The 17,602-nt window shown below is 43.4% G+C and overlaps 1 protein-coding gene across 2 annotated transcripts in view; it reads right to left on the bottom strand.

Annotated features, from left to right (window-relative positions):
* The window catches only part of PHAF1 (phagosome assembly factor 1), a 34,465-nt gene extending 21,091 nt beyond the window's left edge, over positions 1–13,374 (bottom strand). Inside the window, exons 1-6 of one of the 2 annotated variants that reach the window (XM_061344089.1) lie at positions 13,315–13,374; positions 12,810–12,937; positions 7,958–8,040; positions 4,197–4,280; positions 1,396–1,439; positions 997–1,076 (exon numbers count right to left, since the gene is read on the bottom strand). In XM_061344089.1, coding sequence (XP_061200073.1) covers positions 997–1,076; positions 1,396–1,439; positions 4,197–4,280; positions 7,958–8,040; positions 12,810–12,873 — 355 coding nt within the window. In that variant the 5' untranslated portion in view covers positions 12,874–12,937; positions 13,315–13,374. Of the gene's footprint in view, positions 1–996; positions 1,077–1,395; positions 1,440–4,196; positions 4,281–7,957; positions 8,041–12,809; positions 13,180–13,314 lie in introns of those variants that run through there. The other variant, XR_009724009.1, reaches the window with a different exon arrangement.
* Positions 13,375–17,602: the final 4,228 nt, after the last annotated feature.

The raw sequence follows: 17,602 nt of genomic DNA, 5'->3' as shown, positions 1-17,602 counted from the left end.
ATGTAATGATACTACTTCAGGCACACGATCCTCCACAGTTAATAAATCCTATTCTGTAATGTGCAAGAGACTGTCTGCAGAGAACAGGGACAAAGACTGGATATGCAGCCACCATCAATCACAAAGAACACCAGCTTATTTGGAATCAGCCTGACTACTGCAAATGGACTGGGTTAAGCTAAAAATAGAACGTGATGCTCTAAAAAGGGCATCTTGCCTGTATGGAGTTAATCTTTCATGTTATGCCAGTTTGTGGCTCCAATTCTTGAGGGTTCCTGAGCACTTTTAATTCTAAATATCCTCTTCAAAGTTTCACCACTAGCCTATTTTCATTACCTAACAAACCCCTGAAATACACTTTTCATCTTCATATGTAAACAAGGAGCTTAAAGATAGCCTTTTTCCTGCTTCAGAAGCTGTGAAAGAGTCAGAATGAGTCCAGCCAGGTTAATTAAACTTAACCCTCCCCAGTGCTCCCAGTAACAGGAAGGAAGTGCAGGGAAACGCAAGCTCAATACACAGGCTCAGAATTGATCCTGCCTTAGCAGGGGTTCAACCACATTCTCAAAGCTTGGAGCCTGAGCCCTGGCTGATGCCAAGCAGAGATCAGTGCAAATGTACATTCATGGTATGGTTAATCCCCAAGGACACTTGGAGCTGACCATGCATAAGATTGTAGGAAAACAGCAGCATCAACAACAAAGCTCACTGTTTTCTGGTACTGGCAGTTCAAACCACATCATTAATGATATCTGAACGCATCATTCTGTGCCAATGACTCTCTGCCTCACTACTGCACTTCCAGAAAGCCACAATTAAATTTACAGTACATATTACATGGAATCCCAACTATAAGAATACAACCATTCTGGAACACAACTTGTGATCATTTGACAACAGTTTCTACACATTTCTCTAGGCAGACATACAGGAAAGACTTCCTAGAAAGAAAGAAGCCTGTCAATCTAGGTGAGTTTCTCAAATACTTTGGCTTACCTCCTGGATGTGTTGCTCCAAATGACTGATCAATTTGTTCTATGGTTGGAGCAATTGCCTGAGAGTTAAAATGGACACCACTGAAAAAGAAACAAAATTAATCTGCCTTAAGAATACTGAATGGATACTGCAAACATTTACTAATGACAATACCACATTTAAATTGGATGAAGTCTCCAAAACAGAAGGAAAGAGTAAACTGGTAATTTAACCAAGTGCTACATTCAAGAAAGGATTATTATCTACATTCCTTTTTGACTTTTTTGCTTGGTTTTGTCTGGGTTTGTTTTTTTGTTCTTTTAACAAGAATGACTGAAAAAATTAGTTCAAGATTAATAAGGTTACAAAAACCAGTCACTGTAATCAAGAAGAAACCATGGGAAATATTAGATCACTCACCAATATTTTAACTTCACCTTAGTCAAGTCATAAACTTCAATCACCTGAAACACAGGAAACAAACATTACCATACTTCACACACCTGCAAGTCATTACAGAGGCAAATTCCTGTCAAAAGGCAAGACTAGCTAGTGCTGCTCAATCACCTCCTTAACAGAATTCTGCTAGCATAAATCACACTGAGACACCTTAAACTCCAAAAACTGACTCAGCAACAGAAACAAGTACTGAAGAACAACTGTGTGTTCAATACAGGACCTCCAGTTCCTGTGTAAATCAGCACTGACCTGCACAAAGTAATCTTTGCACTAATGCATCAGCATCTTATTTGTGCAACTAAGTTCAAAGGAAGCTAACAGCAAAGGTTAGCTAATTAGGGAATCCTCTAATGAATGTTAATCAGTAGGCCATTCCTTGGGTTACTCTTACTACCCTGAAGAATGCCTAACTGTGCTGTTCTAACTTTCCAACTCCTTATAAGGTGAAAGGCGAACATGGCAAGACTAAGTAGTATTCCATTTCAATACTATATACAGGTACCTAGCAATTTGCCCAAGCATTATGGAAGATAATCAGAACAGCAACCCACAAATAATCAGAGCAAGCCATAATACCTAGTTCTGATATTAAGTATTTTAGACCTTACTGAATACTCTGAGGAGCTCCACTCTCTGCAGATATTAAATATTGATTCTTTGCTCTAAATACATTACTGCAAACATGTGTCTGAGATCTATTTCCTATGATTTTTATGTGACTACTGCTGGAGCTTGAGGCTCAACTGGGCTTTAGGCAGATCATTTCTGGCAAGTAATTGCGGTTAAACACAAACTTCTTCCACCCTATGTATGTGTTGCTGTGTCAGCACGAAAATGAAAACATGTAGAGTACATCGTAACTGCTGTAAAGAAAAGGTTGAACACTTTTTATTGCTTTGTATATTCTAGCTGAAGCTAGAATAGAAAGAATTCCCCATGGCACTTGCTACCAAATGTGACTTTAAAGCCTAAGAATACCACCACCTAAGAAGGAAGTCTTGGTCTGGGGAGATACTCAGAAAGTAACCCTAAATAAAACAACTTCCATGTTTAAGTCACCATATACAGGAAAAAATAAAAATTAAAAAAAGAAATAAAAATTTAAAAAACCCCACTACAAGACTGTAACACTTCAAAAACCCATCAGTAAGCAAGCCAGGCACCTAAATTGTTATGTCAGTTTTGAGTTCAGTTTCCTTAAGAATTAGATATATTTTGGAAAGGTTTTGTACAGCAGGTATAACTTGCACTGATAAAGCCCACCTGACAAAAAAAAAAAAAAAAAAGGCTGCAAATTCACATATGCGATATGAATAATTCACTTCTAAACCTTGACAAAAATAAAAATCCCATTATTACAGGATGACTTAATGAACAGAAACTACCATCAGGCAATTCCAAACTGAAATCTGGTAAAAAAGCACACAGCTGTCCCCCATATGAACTCAATTTGAACTGAAAATTGTTATTCAAAATGTGTATTTTTATAGTTAATATAAAACAGATTAATGGAGAAATAAGTACTTCCGACATCTACTCATTTGGGTTGCTATTCAACAATTTTATAGATACATTTAAAGCACAGGAAGAGCTCACGTTTCAGCTGATAGCATGGATAAATCACAGTGTTGACATTTTGCTGCTGGTTTTAATGGAGACATGAGTAAGAGGAAAATGGCTCCATGTAGCACTGTTCCAAGGCTTGGAAGTACAGATGCAAGTAGCATATTCCAGACTTACCCAAAGGGTAAGCATTCCATTTTTCAGCATGTTGAACTCCGCAATTCTGCTTTCAGATGTTAAATAGCATGGCTGTTAGAGCAGGATACTCTCGGCCAGCCAGCCAAATCAACACCTTGGTCACAGAGTAATTTATGTACACCAGTGAGACCCACAGTGACAATTGTTCAGCACAGCTGGTCCTACTAAGGGACCACCCTGAGTAACTAAGACATTACATACAGGTATTTTCAGTGTTTCAGTTAATGAATTCTTTCAAAATGACAGTCTCCCATTTTGTACGGATGAAACATACCGCTTTCATGAGACTTCTCGCTAACATACATGCCGTGGGAGATTAGTAACCAGACTGCTCCTCATTTTGCATTGTAACTACACAAAGCACCCTAGAGAGAAGCAGAATGTGGTCACCTGAAAACACAGAAGCAGACCAGGCTGGACAAGGCCTTGAGCAACCTTGTCTAGTGGGAATTGTCCCTGCCCATGACAAGGGTCTTGGAACTAGATGATGGTAAGGTCCTTTCCAACACCACCGATTCTATGATACTATGAAGCAGAACTGATGAGCTGAGAACTTTGATCACAAAAATAAAAACTCATCCAGAACAAACCAAAGTCAGAGCACGAGGCAGCTGCTCACAACAGGCCTGAATGTGGCTTTCTGGAAGAAAGCATGTACTTGCAGCCACAGGAGTACTCTGTGAACCTAACTCAACTGAACACTAAGAATAGGAGGAAGCAGCTTCTGCTACACCTTCAGACAAGATGGACAAATGAGACCACACTGGACCATTATACTATGGTATACTTACAGTCCCCGATACAATGTAAAGCATCTTAATTCTATAAACAAAGATTTAACCTCCAAACTGACAAAATGCAGCTCATTAACACAAGAGAGCACTATATATAGGAAATTAAATGCCTAAAGAACCACATACTGATGCTTTCTTTGTTAAGCATCAACATATGCTAGGGTTTTGGTTTGCATGGCTTGGTTTGCAGGAAGGGTGTTTTATTACCTTAAGTCTCTGATTGAAAGCATCAAACAGCAGTTTGATTCCATCCTGAGTCAGGTTAAGGATGAGGTCATGGCTAAGAGGTGACTGTAAAACATATGAAAAAAAAAGCTGTTAGGCTTTATAATTTCAAGGCTCCTTTGTTAAGATATCATTGTAGGAGTATGAATTGGTTACTTCGAAAAAATAAAACATCCTCTGAGAACAACCACTGCTCAATGAATGAGCACAACAAAAATGTATTTGGCCAAAACTCTCACCCCCTCAACTCCCTTACAAAAAAAAAACCAACAAAGTGCCTGCATAAGATATACAAACTCCCAAAAGGGTGGCTGTCCATCACTTTAACTGGAGGTATGGGGGACAACACCAAACCCAACTTGAAAATCAGCACTGAAAGTTTAGCATCAGAGACATCATGCAGGAACAGTCTGCTGCGTTCTTGGCACACAAAAATAACAGCCCATCTCACCAAGTCTCACAGCAGAACCAAACATACACTTAACAAAAGGATGGTGAGAGAGCTTTCCACTTCACAACTGAAATACTGTCACAGCCTTTTTTAAAAGGAAGCCTTCAGACTCTTCTGTTGGCAATTTAGGTTTGCTTAGTTACTGTAAATCATAACAACTAAAGGCTCAATTTGCAGTCTGCTGGATTCAATGTAAGACATTCCAACAGTTTCACTGGTGTCTCTACAGGCTTTTCAACATCTCAGTCTGCTGCAACACTGTGGAAGCTGCTCACTCCTGTACCAGTACAATCCACCTGTACACAGACAGTTGGCCCTAATTCAGCTATTTTATCGTGTGCCATTTAAAACACATTTCCTTCAAAAAGCTCTACCTTCCACGACTGTCTCCTCAGAGGATTAAAAAAAAAAAAAAAAAAAAGAGGAATCACACCTAGCAGTTACCTAGCAAAGACAGAATGCGAATGGGACATCTGGGACATATACAGGCTTCTAATGCAGGCAGACACACCATGCAGCCCTTTTGATGAATTAAATGTAAGTCATCCTAAAAACTGTACTCTCCCCTTTGCTCTACTGGCAGAAGGTCTGTGTTTTGGTTGTCAGAAGTCTAATTTTCATCATACATTCTCTCACCTCTTTATTCTCATGTGACTGCTGTACTGTAGCCTGAATACTTCTTTTGCATTCTCATATGCGCTCCTTACCCCTTCTGAAACCACATATTGAAGTAATCAGATGATCCTAGATTTCACACTGCTAGCTCAAAACAAGCCATGGGCTTTCAACGCCCTGTGATAGAGATTTCAAATTCCCCCTGGTCACCCCAGTAGTTTTTCCTGAAGCAGGTTCAGTTCAAGCTCATCTTTCTTGGAACACCAGGGCCTTGGTGTATAAGCTGTCTTCTAAATGAAATCTTCTCAGTCCCTTGCACAGAGGCATCAACACTTCACTACTACTGCAAACCTTCATTATACTGTGTGGAATTGAAGCAGCATTGCAATATAGCCATGATCCTGTGATATAAAGGTCTAATGTTGATCCTGATGGTCTTTTTTTAAATCCCTTGTAAATCTAATTTAGAAAGGCTACAGATAGAGCAAAAACTCCATGTGTCATATGGCATTTAAATATACCAAGAGTTCTTCTGATATGGGATATGCTTTGCATTTCACTGGGTTCTATGCAGAATCGTCTTAAGTGTTATTCTAAAATTAATGAGAGCATTACAAGTATTTTTGAGTGGGTGGGGGAAAAAAAACCAAAAAGCAACATCTGATGAAGAGCTTTGTAATTGGTAGAGCAAATCACTTCTGTTCTATGCTGGCATATTTTCTAACAGAAGAAAAGTTTCAAGGGCACAAATTTCATTTGTGTGTCTTAATACACAAAACAGAAGCTCAAATATGAAAGGTGATGCCAGGAAGCAACAGGAGAGTCCTTCCTGAAGGAATAAACACAGATGTATGGTTATGCTGCTAATCTACACAAAGCTGCAGGAAAAAACTGTTATCACTGAACAATCCCATCAACACAAATCCTGAGGAAGAGGCTTAGGAAAATATACAAAGGCAATTACATATCCCACTTAAACAAAAAAGGAGCTGAAATTCTTTAGTCACAGAAAAGGGTTCATCAAGCTTTTCTGGCACAGTTTGGGCATCCCATTTATGTCAAGTTTAAAAGAGGGCCGTGGGCAAATCTAATTGCATTTAATTGTCATATGAAATTTTGAAAGGGAGTACTTGCTGCTGGAGTTCCACGATCAGAAATTCTCTGCTTTATATGCAACAACATTAAATAACATTAGATCGCTACACTCAAAGGCATTCTTTTAGAATGCAAATAGGAAAGATATGGAAGCTGCTCAGGTATTAGTTTAGCTACATAAAAGCTGTGCTTGGCTTATAATGAGGTGCATGATGCTCTGTATGCAGGTGAGGATATAGCCAGACTGCAGGCCCAGAGTGGCACGTGGAAAAAAATTGCAGCAGTATCACAAACTGAACTGGAATTACATGGCGGGGGGGGGGGGGGGGGGGATATTATCAGCACAACTGTTCCACAAAGGTGAGAACTACTATTTTGTTGGATTATGCAGATGTTACAGTCTGGGAAGAAAACCCCTAACACCTCCCAAACAGAATAAAAATACAGTGTACATGGCCAAGCACAAGGTAGCTTCCCAAGAGGCTTAAAAAGCCATTCAGTGGTATACCTTGCTTTCTAAGCACTGGACCACTAATCCTTCTGTGATTCTACACATCTGAGAGGATCAGGAATCTCATCATTTATCTAAACCAACCAAGAAATAATTCTGGAATGCACCACGATAAGAAAAACCCCAAAGAATACAAATAACAAGCAATACATTTGCTGCCAGATAGATGCTCCCATGCATTAAGTACAAGGAGCTAGGTTTTCAGCTTGCAATTCAGTCATAATAAACCCCATAAATCTACATAATGTGAAATAAAAAAATGATAATTCAATTATGTCAACTACGTATCCAGCATTAAACACCAGAGTCTAGCTTGTTCCTTAGCCACTCAGCATTGCTTCTATCAGTATTTTGATACAAGCTTACATTCTAGCACTTCGCTTTCTTCCTGATGTAAAGAATCTATATGACACATGAATACCATCTTCTGATTTCACATAACACACATCTGAAGAGCCACAATCCTCCTTTGCCCCACCTCCTCTTCCCTTCCACTTCCTTAATTTTATTTGACCTAGCAAAAAGGTTTCACCTCTAGCCCCTTTTTGCTGGAAGTAAAACGCACTAGATACTTATTGCTAGTTATGAAGAAAGATCAAAACATCTATAGCTGGTTGAAATTACTGCATCCACTTTCTGCAGATCCAAAGTATGGAAGCCTTGTCAGGGGATTCATCACCACTGAGCCAAAAGTGTAAAGTAATGAGGGATTCAGTACTTCAAAAATACTGCAATGCTTGACAAAGATAATATAAAAAGACTAGAATTAAATTATCCAGCTAATTTCAGTACATTTCCCTTCTTGAATGAAAAACACTACTACCCCACCACTGTATACACAAAAATGGTACCTGTTAAATCACTGCACTGTGCTGAGGATTATTACGCTTGACATGAAACTTTTAAAAGCTGCAACTCTCATGTGGTGGCAATAACTGGGCAATTCAATTTCTTGTAGCACCACAATTCATACAACACGTATGTTAGCATGACACCATATCAGCATACACCCTTATACCTTAATTCTGCAATACAAGGAGGTGAGTGACCTAGCCAGAACACACTACTCACCTGCTCACTGTAGAGAACCTGGACGTTTTTGATAATGCGACAGTGTTTCTGAAGGATTGCTACGGCCTGAGCCAACGGCATTCCTGTGAATACAAACAGTTGGATTTCTTCAGTTCTAAGACCAGTTAACAGTGCTTTTTAACAGAAAGGTTACAGATGAGGTAACAGCCACCATCAGCAAACAGGACATTACAACAGAAAGGAATGCAATCAACAAATAAGCCTACTTGACTCACAGTATCAGCACAGACCTGTTTTTCTGAAACCGAATTGTCGTTATTTATCTACCAGTTTGTTAGGCATATATAAAAGAAAGTATCTCTAGCAACAAAACCAGCAAAGTTTAGATAGAAAAAGCACAGATCTTTCTACAACCCATGCATGAAATTTTCTACTTCTGGAGGTCAACAACCCAGTTACTGATAAAATAACCTATCCCAAACTGCACTAGAGCTAACTAGAGCACTCTGTTACACATTCAATAGGCTTCCAGACAACCTTTTATGGCACACCCTCTACTAAGCTTGATGAAGTACTGAGCAGTCCTACAGGACAGACAAAAATACGGAAGCAGAGAAATGATTTCCCTTCAACTTAACAGGCCACATTAGTTGCTAATACAGCTACATTTGTCTCAAGGAGGGAACTTATTATTTTCTCAGGTTACTAAACAATCTGGTTCTGTTGAAGTAATAGGCTTAATAGTCATTCACTTTCTAACACAATTTCAAGGGCTCCTTCTTGTATTTTTTTTTCTTCAGTGTGTATCTTATCTTTACAGCTATAAATTTTTTGAAGTGGAATAAACAGCTGAGTCTGCAGGAAGAATAGCTCCAGACCTTCTCAACCTTTATCACACTTAAATCCTTTGTTGCCTTTCCAAACGAAACATGAGAGTGTCCCCGGACTCAAAGCAAGACTTTATAATGAGAGGTTATGAGCTCATAACTGTGAAGTTTTATTTCCCTACTAATTGCTGCAAGTCAATTTAGATTAGTTATCTGACATCTTATTTACATTCCTTGCTTTGTTCTTCTTTATTTCTAGTTTTTAAATATCACGAAAGTTGCCTTGATTAGGAAAAATCTACCGTGGGACTTACACTTTTCTTGAGGTAACAATTCAGGCCTTCAAATTTTTAGTTACCAGCTACACCTCTCATACTCACACTGTACGTCATGTTCCAAAGCACCTTTTAGACATTATCTACAGTACCGAAGTGAAAAAATGCCCTATCTCTCTCTATATATCACGTACACACCCCTATCTCACCACAGGTACTGCTTTAATGCGATACTAGCGCAACACTAAAAAAATACAGTATTTTCACTGTCACTCCAAACTAACAAGCCTGTCAAACCCATACCTTGCAGCTTTTCTGCAGTTACGAAACCAAGTTTAAGCAGAACAGGCTTATAGATAAGTGCTATACTAATTAAATATGTAAATATGATATACAACTGTTTCTGTGAGGTTGTTTTTCACAGTAGCCTGGAAAAACTTTTTTTTTTTCAGCTAGAAATTATACACCAGAATATTATATAATATTAAAAAGAACAGCTATTAGCTTAATAACAGTAATAAAATTAAAATGCAGAGCCACACAATAAAGCAGCACTGTTTCCTATTACCTAAGAAATAGCAGTTGCCTTGTAATGTAAGCAGCTGAGTTTTAAAGAGACAGCTATTATGTATTAGATATTTTCAAAATGGATCAGAAACATAAATAACAGAAAGCTATGATCAAAGATGCTGTTATGAAAGTTTCACATTTCCTAATCTAGTAAAAGTTATGATTAAAGATTATTTAGAAGAATAAAATTAATTTTCAAAGTCAGGGTATCTCGGAGACTTGTAAGGCCACGAGCTCTTTTAAAAAACAAACAAGTGGTAAAAGTTCAAGCAAAGCCAGTGAATGACCCAGTGTCAGAAGCAGGTAATGTTTCAGTAAAAAAGCATGTGGTTAAAAAAAGTGCACACAAACATGAAGTCCAGTCTGCAGTCCGATGTAAACTGATGCAATCTTGGGTTGGTAAGTGTGCAAACAGATGGCTCATGTGACTCTCTTACTCAGAGCTTTCTCAAGCTGGAAGCAAATGGACATGGACTGATTTTGTTCAGTGTTCAACGACTGAGAATCAAGCAGATTTTGCCACGCAGCTGCTCAGCAAAGCTGCAATGAGGAGCTTAATTTCTCCAAGAACAGTTTGCAGAACCTAAAATGAATGTGGAGGAGCCAGTATCCTCCCTTTGCCTCCATCAGCAGAGCACCAAAGGAAGAGCAAAGAAACTGGGTTATTTTTCTCCACCCTTCTCACACACACACACACACACACACACACACACACACACACACACCCCACCACCCCCCCTTTTCCTCAACATTCATGAGCCTTTGCAGTCAAGAAGGAAAACAAAGAATTCTTTTTCCCCTGCTCACCAGGCAGGGGGAACGGGGTAAACAAACAGTATCCAGCACAGCAGACAGTCAACCAAACTGAGCCATGGCAAGTAACACCCACAAAGATCGGTGCTAGGACTCTCTCACTGGAGACTTCTCCCTTTGCTAAATGCTGGAGCAATACAAGCAGCACAAGACATTTCTCTCACACGCACTGGTCATGAATAACAGGGCTCAAAGTGTTAGCCTATAGCAAGGCTATGTCTTAAAGGGGACAGGAGAAGAGGAATGAATAAAGATTAAAAGAGAAGATGAGTCATAATGCATTAAAGAAAAATAAGTGAAACTCAGTAGGAAAAGAAAGTATAAAAAGCAAGAAAAATGCAAGTATGCTTTAGAAATCATACATCTTGAACACTAATAATACAGCTATAGGCACTACAGAACAAGTATTTAATTGTTCTCGTTTAAAACAGCAGGAATGTAGCCTGAGAGGTGCAGTGACACAGGTATCTAATTGAACACAAAACTTAGCCTTGCTTGAATTTTTTATGCTCTGGTCACATAGTGAGTCAACACCAGAGCCAAAAACAGAATCCAAAAACTCATGTAAAAAATTTTCCTGGCATTTCCCCTCAGTCATCTCCATTGTGGACACAATACTGGAAGCCAGAGTCAGCAGCAGTTCAGGAATACTGCCAGTAGTTCTGCTAAGAGCAGACCTAAACAAACCATGAGTGGAATAACCACTGGCAGCCACAGCCCCATTTACACCAGCACTTCCAGACTTGTTACCACAAACACAGTTCAACCAGCTTTATCAGCAGGGACAATTTGCATACATCACAGGACAAAGTTAGGTATCTTAATACCTAGTCAGCCTTCTGCTCTGTACCAGCAGGTCATGCTAATTATATATTAGACACATCACATGGTGGCTATGTTTACTCCAAGAATTACGGCCGAGTTTCCTCCCTCTCGCATCTATGCATGTGTCTGTGTGTGTACACAGACAAAGACACAGTGTATAATTTTAACCGTGAGATTGCATTAACAGGCTCTTTAGGGGTTCCTGGAAAAAACAAGATTGTTTTCGCTCTTCCCTTTTTTGTTTTTTATAAGAAGAATGGGGGGAAGATGATATTATGAAGATTGTCAGAGTATATACTTTCTGATTGTAGTTCTTTTCAGGTAATAGAGGCACTAAAGGATCCTGGAAGGTCTCACAGAGCTGAAAGAGCACAGTAACCTTAGGAGAAAACCAACAGTTCAAAGGGTGGGACCTGAAGTACTATAATTAGTCTCCAAAAGCACTTCTAATGCTGCCTGAAACCATCAAGTTGTACTTGACTCTGAAGTACAGCATAAACATTCACAGCAGCATAAACAGCCCTTTGTGTTTGACAGGTTTCAGGTAAACAACTCCAGGTCACATCACCCCTCCTTCGGTGTGACCCAAGCTTGTGGTAGCAGTGTAACAGTGTTTTTAGGGAACAGTATGTACCCCTTGCCGTCACAGGTGACAACAGCAGCAGCAGCGTAAGTAAAGTTCTGGCAGATACAGGCAGCTGCCATGCAGAGCCCCATTTGCATTAGCCAAACTACTACTATCATTAACTTTGCTCCAGACAAAGAAACAGCAAAGATGTAAAACTAAGATACCAACACTGGTATCTATCAATCACTCTGAAAATGTGGCAGCTACAGCATCTTCTAGAGTGCTAAGGGCTACCAGTATCAGCTTAAAAACACAGATCATCTGAAGGATCCACACTGAGTTTCATTGCACTGAAGTGCAATGGGCCGAGCACCAGCCAGACTTCCAAAAGCTGCGGAAAAATTCTTTCTCATCACAATAAATAGAGTACTGACTGGTAGGGAGGGACCTCTCCTAGCCACGAAAAGCACAAATTATTGACAGGGAGAAATACTGGTTATCTAACCTGGAGAAAAGCTCTCAAAAGTTTACTTTACCCACTGTAATGTCGCAATTCAGCGACGACACAAAGAAGTTGCGAAACTCGACTCATTTATGAAGGGTTTGTACAGAAAAAGCACAGCGTTCACGTTAAGCATTAGCACAGCTGAAGATGCCAGGTATCACCTGACATACTCAGGTGATAGTCAGTACACACATGGCTCCTCTTGTAGCAATCATTTAAAAAATTGCTAGTCCAAGACAGCAAGGCAACACAAGGTAAACAAAGAAGAAAACAAAGAAGGCATACATACTGACGAACAAAGCACAACACACTGCAAAACCTGAGGATGAGACTTAAAACTATCAAAGCTTATAAATTAGTATTTTTAGTGACGGAAAAAGGAGAGCTTTAACTCTCCCCCTCCCTTTCACTCTCGCGACTCCCTGACAACGCTGGGAGAAACCTCACAGGTCACGAGGGGACCCGAACCACCCGCTCATACCCAGGGGACGCGGGGGCACTCACTTACCCAAGGTGAACTCCCATTGCTCGTTCCCCAGAGACCGCTCGGGCACCACCTCCAGATCTAGCATTGGCTCAGGTAGCGCGGAGGCCGCGGGCTGGCACGGCAGGACACCTGGTCGCGGCGCCAGACCTCTGAGGAAGCGGGACGGAAGGAAGCTCGATGGCAGCCTGTGCTCCGACCCCGACAGATACCCGGAGGACAGCGCTGAGCATACAGCGGAGCCCCCGGCGCCGGGCAGAGCGGGGAGCTCGGGCACGGCTGCCACAGCAACCAGCCCCCCCCCACCTCCACCGCCTCACGTCCCCGTTCGGGCCGGGCACCAAGCGCGGGCAGCCGCCGCCGCTCCCTAACCCGCACCCCCGGGTGAATGAGCCTCTGCCCCCCGCCCACCCCTCAGGGGAAGGGAGCCGCTGCTCTCCCTCGCCCGCACGTACCGGCGGGGCCCGGCCGAGAGGACCGCGGGGTACAGCCCCCCCACCCCACCCCGCGCTGCGGGGCCGCAACTCACCTCACTTGCGGCTGCTGAAAATCTGCTTTGCAGCTGTCGTCAGGCGAGCCCGCGCGTGGGGCGGGGAGAGGGCGTGACCAAGGGATGGTACGCTCCGCCCACCAGCCGTGGTTCAGAGGGGAAGGTGTCGGCTTGAGGAAGGAGAGACCCTGGTTCGAGTCCCGACCCGGAGACTTGGGACTGTCCTGAGAGTGGTAGGTGCAGCCCCGCTGCTACCCCCTGCCCTTGTCACCAGACCTACAGCACCAGCCCTAATTACCCCGTGCTGCAGCCCGCCACGGTACGCTCGGGATTAAAAGAAAAAAACCAAAACCACCAAACCCAAACCAACCCAGCTGCATCCAGTTTTTCCAGTTGAAAGGCCAGGGTGGAGGAAAAAAGAGTTAAGGAGAAATTAGTCAGTGGCATGAGCAAAGTTACCAGAACAAGCTCAGGAATGACTCAGTGAGGAAGAAAGTAGTAAGGAGGTCACTGGGTTTGCAATGTTATTTGAGAAAACAGGGGTACTGCCACCCCAGGGCCTTGTCCCTAGGGAAACCCATGTTTCCCTTGAGGCAGTGGTCACCACACATGAACCTGCTTTACTCAGACCCAGAAGCCCCCATGTGCAAGCAGGCAGCATCTGCACAGCTAATGAGGGTAACAAAGCTCTCCCAAGACAGCAAGTTACTGATACCACTTTGGACACCCCACATCAGACCATCACCCATTTCATAGTGGAAACTTAATCCACAATGAATGGCACCAGGCCAAGCACTGCCCAATAGGAGAATTAAAAGTAAACAAGAAAAGGCAAGATTTGCCTTCAGAAGTGAGTGGTCCACTGGAGTAAGGCTGGAAAGTGAAGACGATCCAGAGGGTCTGGAAGTGGCTGTAATTCTTTCTGCTGGTAGGTTGAGCGGTGGAGAGACCTTTTTTTCCATGTTTATTTAAGTGTGGTCAAAAAAACACCTTTCCTTGGGTGATACCCATCTGCTGTCCCCCCTCCTTTGCTGTATCCCTTGGGGTGGTGATGCTTGGCCCTGTCTTGGCCCCATCCCATGTGCCCACCACATCCCAGTGGAGGTCTGCAGCAGGCCAGGACCACCACACAGGATATCCATCCCATGGAATATGCTGCAGCATGACAGAAAACACCAGTTAGGAAAACTCTTCATGCAGCTTACCATAGAACTGTGGGCTTCTGATATTTAATGCTAAAATAGTTCAGCTAGGTGTTCTACTTCCCACAGACAGACCAAGCCATCACTGTCAGGGGGAATCAAAGCATTAAGAAAGAAATCCCAGTCCCATCTGGGAGCAGGACCTCGGCCAGGTTCTGCTCTAAACGCCACATTTCTCAGCACCTCTCTTCAGGTCATGGAGCTGTTGAAGCAAGCAAGATTTCAGTGTGGGGCGAGCCCTAGGGAAACTGGCTTTCCCTGAAGGCAGATGTACACGGCTGTATTTGTTATTCATGTCTTGCTGGCTTCCCGTTTTTTAAATCCAAGCATAGAGGTGCTGCCGACTCCTCCCCTTCCTCGAGTCCTCTGGCACATCCTTGTTGGCTCAAAAAGAGAAATTAGCCTTTCCTCTCCCAGGAGCGCAGGCTGATCCTTCCTCATGAGCCACCCGCAGCACTCCAACTACAGCATGTATTTGTACACATGTGTATATATATAGTGATAGCCATGAGGAATGCACTTGAAAGAACAATAGCTATAAATCCTGCATACCCTACCTGTTTAAAAGGACATGAAGGATACCCCAGCAATCACTTTTAACCATGCTCAGGGCATGCATACCCCTTGGGTAGGGATGCTGGGTGGAAAGAGTGTGGATGTAGATCCACTGGGCTTTGTAAGAACTCTTCTCTAACTCACCCCTGTGTCTGGTGATGCCCTTTGGATGCTGAGTGCTGGAAACCGGGGAGTGACACAGGCATGGCTTTACTAAAACAAAAAAAACCCAGCATCCTTTGGAAAAGAATATTGGAAGCATGAGGTGGAATCCCTGTGTAGGTCTGGAGACTGGAAAGCAATGAGGCTAAAGGTCAGATACAGTTGGGTAACAAAATAAATCCTGAGCTAATTGATTAAGGCCAACTTGGATGGGGCTTGGAGCAACCCGGTCTCGTGCAAGGTGACCCTGCCCGTGGCAGAGGGCTGGTACTGGATGAGCTTTAAAGCCCGTTCCAATCCAAACCTATCTGGGATTCTGTGATTTCTGGATGTGCCTCTACCCTCCTTCAGTTTTCACCCATCAACCCAAGCCCCAGGGCGAGGTGGGGGCAGGCTCTACACTTTGCTCTGTAGAATAATAACCACAGAATTGACAAGAAGCCGCCATCCAGGGAGTGTGCCAGCCCTCTCTGCATCTCCAGGCTTAAAATAAACCTTGAAATAACTGGGAGAGCAAAGCAAAGCTGCCAGGGCGTTGTGTGCTCTCTAGTTGAGTGCAGGACCTCAGTGGCACCTGCAATGCCCAGCGCAAGCAGAGGATCCCAGGGTGCAGGCATGGAGCAGCAGTGAATCACAGCTGGCTGAAAAAGAAGCATGACCAGCAGGTTGAAGGAGGTGATCCTGCCCCTCTGCTCTGCTCTCGTGAGACCTCGCTTGGAGCACTGCATGCAGTTCTGGTGCCCTCAACATAAGGAGGCCATGGAGTTGTTGGAACAAGTCCAGAGGAGGGCCACGAGGATGATCAGGGGACTGGAGCACCTCCCGTATAAAGATAGGCTGAGAAAGTTGGGGCTGTTCAGCTTGGAGAAGAGAAGGCTGCGTGGAGACCTCATAGCAGCCTTCCAGTATCTGAAGGGGACCTATAGGGATGCTGGGGCTGGACTCTTCATTAGGGACTGTAATGACAGGACTAAGGAGTAATGGGTTAAAACTTAAACAGGGGATGTTTAGGTTAGATAGAAGTTCTTCCCTGTGGGGGTGGTGAGGCACTGGCACAGGTTGCCCAGAGAAGCTGTGGCTGCACCATCCCTGGCAGTCTTCAAGGCCAGGCTGGACACAGCTTGGAGCAGCCTGCCCTGGTGGAAGGTGGATGAGGGGGTTGGAACTGGATGAGCTTTGAGGCCCCTTCCAACCCAAACCAGTCTGGGACCCTATACATCCCACTGCAGCATCCAGAAGGAGAACGAGCACAGACATAGCAGGAGACAGAACACCTTCTCACACCCATACCCATCACCAAGACTGAGCCCTCTGATTCCCTTGGCACAGGAAAATACCCCCTGTGCACCTATAGCATCCTCCCTGGATTCCCAGAGGGGCTGGCTCCCTTTCAGACTGCAGCTCTTGTTTCACCAAGAAAGTAAAAAGCAAGTACAAGTAAAGAAAGAAAATAATTCCCGAGTCTCTAGAAGGCAGAAAACCCACACAGGGCTTTGTTTGTACAGAGGGTGGCTGCAGCACTGAAGTCAAGCAGCTGGATGGTTGCTTTTGAGCCCCTTGCTTTTAGGACAGTGTTACAGGTTGGTTTGCACAGGGGACCATCTGCTCTGCAGAGGGGCTGGAGACTGCTGGGATCACCTCCATCTCCTCCAGGCACATCCCTCTCCTGACTTTCTCCTTTCCTACAGAGCCCACCCCTGGTGAGATCCAGCTGCTGAGTTGTTTTGGAGGATGCTTTTGCGCAGCTGAGTAGTGGTTATGAAGATATCCATTTCCCACATCACCTGTTGTGCTCCAAGGACAGCCAGCACCAGCAACCTGCCCAGGAGCATGGGCAGGCACAGTTTTCCCTTTGGACACCTCTGTACTGGGGGCTGTGTCCAGGGGCCAGGAGCAACCGCTATCCCAGAGAATGGAGCTGCCCCACATGTTCCCACTATGAACTGGGTGCTTTGGGGCTGGCAAAGATCATGAGTGGAGACCAATTTGACACTATCAGCCCTTCCATGCCCTTCAGTGACACCAGGCCGAAATGGCATTTTCAAGGAGGATGGAGCAAAGCGCCATCATTTCAGCAGCCATTTGGCACAGGCAAAAACTAGATTGAAAAACAATAATAATAATATCCTTCTCACTCTTCAGACTAGGGAGCAATTCACAGAAATCACCTGAGTTTGGTCCCAAGGCTCAGGAATCAATACACAGCTTTCAGAAGATTATATTCACTTTTATTTTAAAGACTGGCTCAGTTGTTACCAATTCATAGAAACCCAGACTGGTTTGGGTTGGAAGGGACGCTAAACCTTATCCAGTCCCAACCCCCTGTGGTGGGCAGAGACACCTTCCACTAGACCAGGTTGCTCCAAGCCCTGTCCAACCTGGCCTGGAACACTGCCAGGGATGGGGCA

This window comes from Neopsephotus bourkii, unplaced genomic scaffold, assembly GCF_033783945.1.
Source record: "Neopsephotus bourkii isolate Nb327-2 ecotype Australia unplaced genomic scaffold, CSIRO-AGI_Nbou_v1 NB_1863, whole genome shotgun sequence".
NCBI lineage: Eukaryota > Metazoa > Chordata > Aves > Psittaciformes > Psittacidae > Neopsephotus > Neopsephotus bourkii.
The sequence above is the reverse complement of the archived record's forward strand: the minus strand, read 5'-3'. Positions and strand labels throughout refer to the sequence as shown.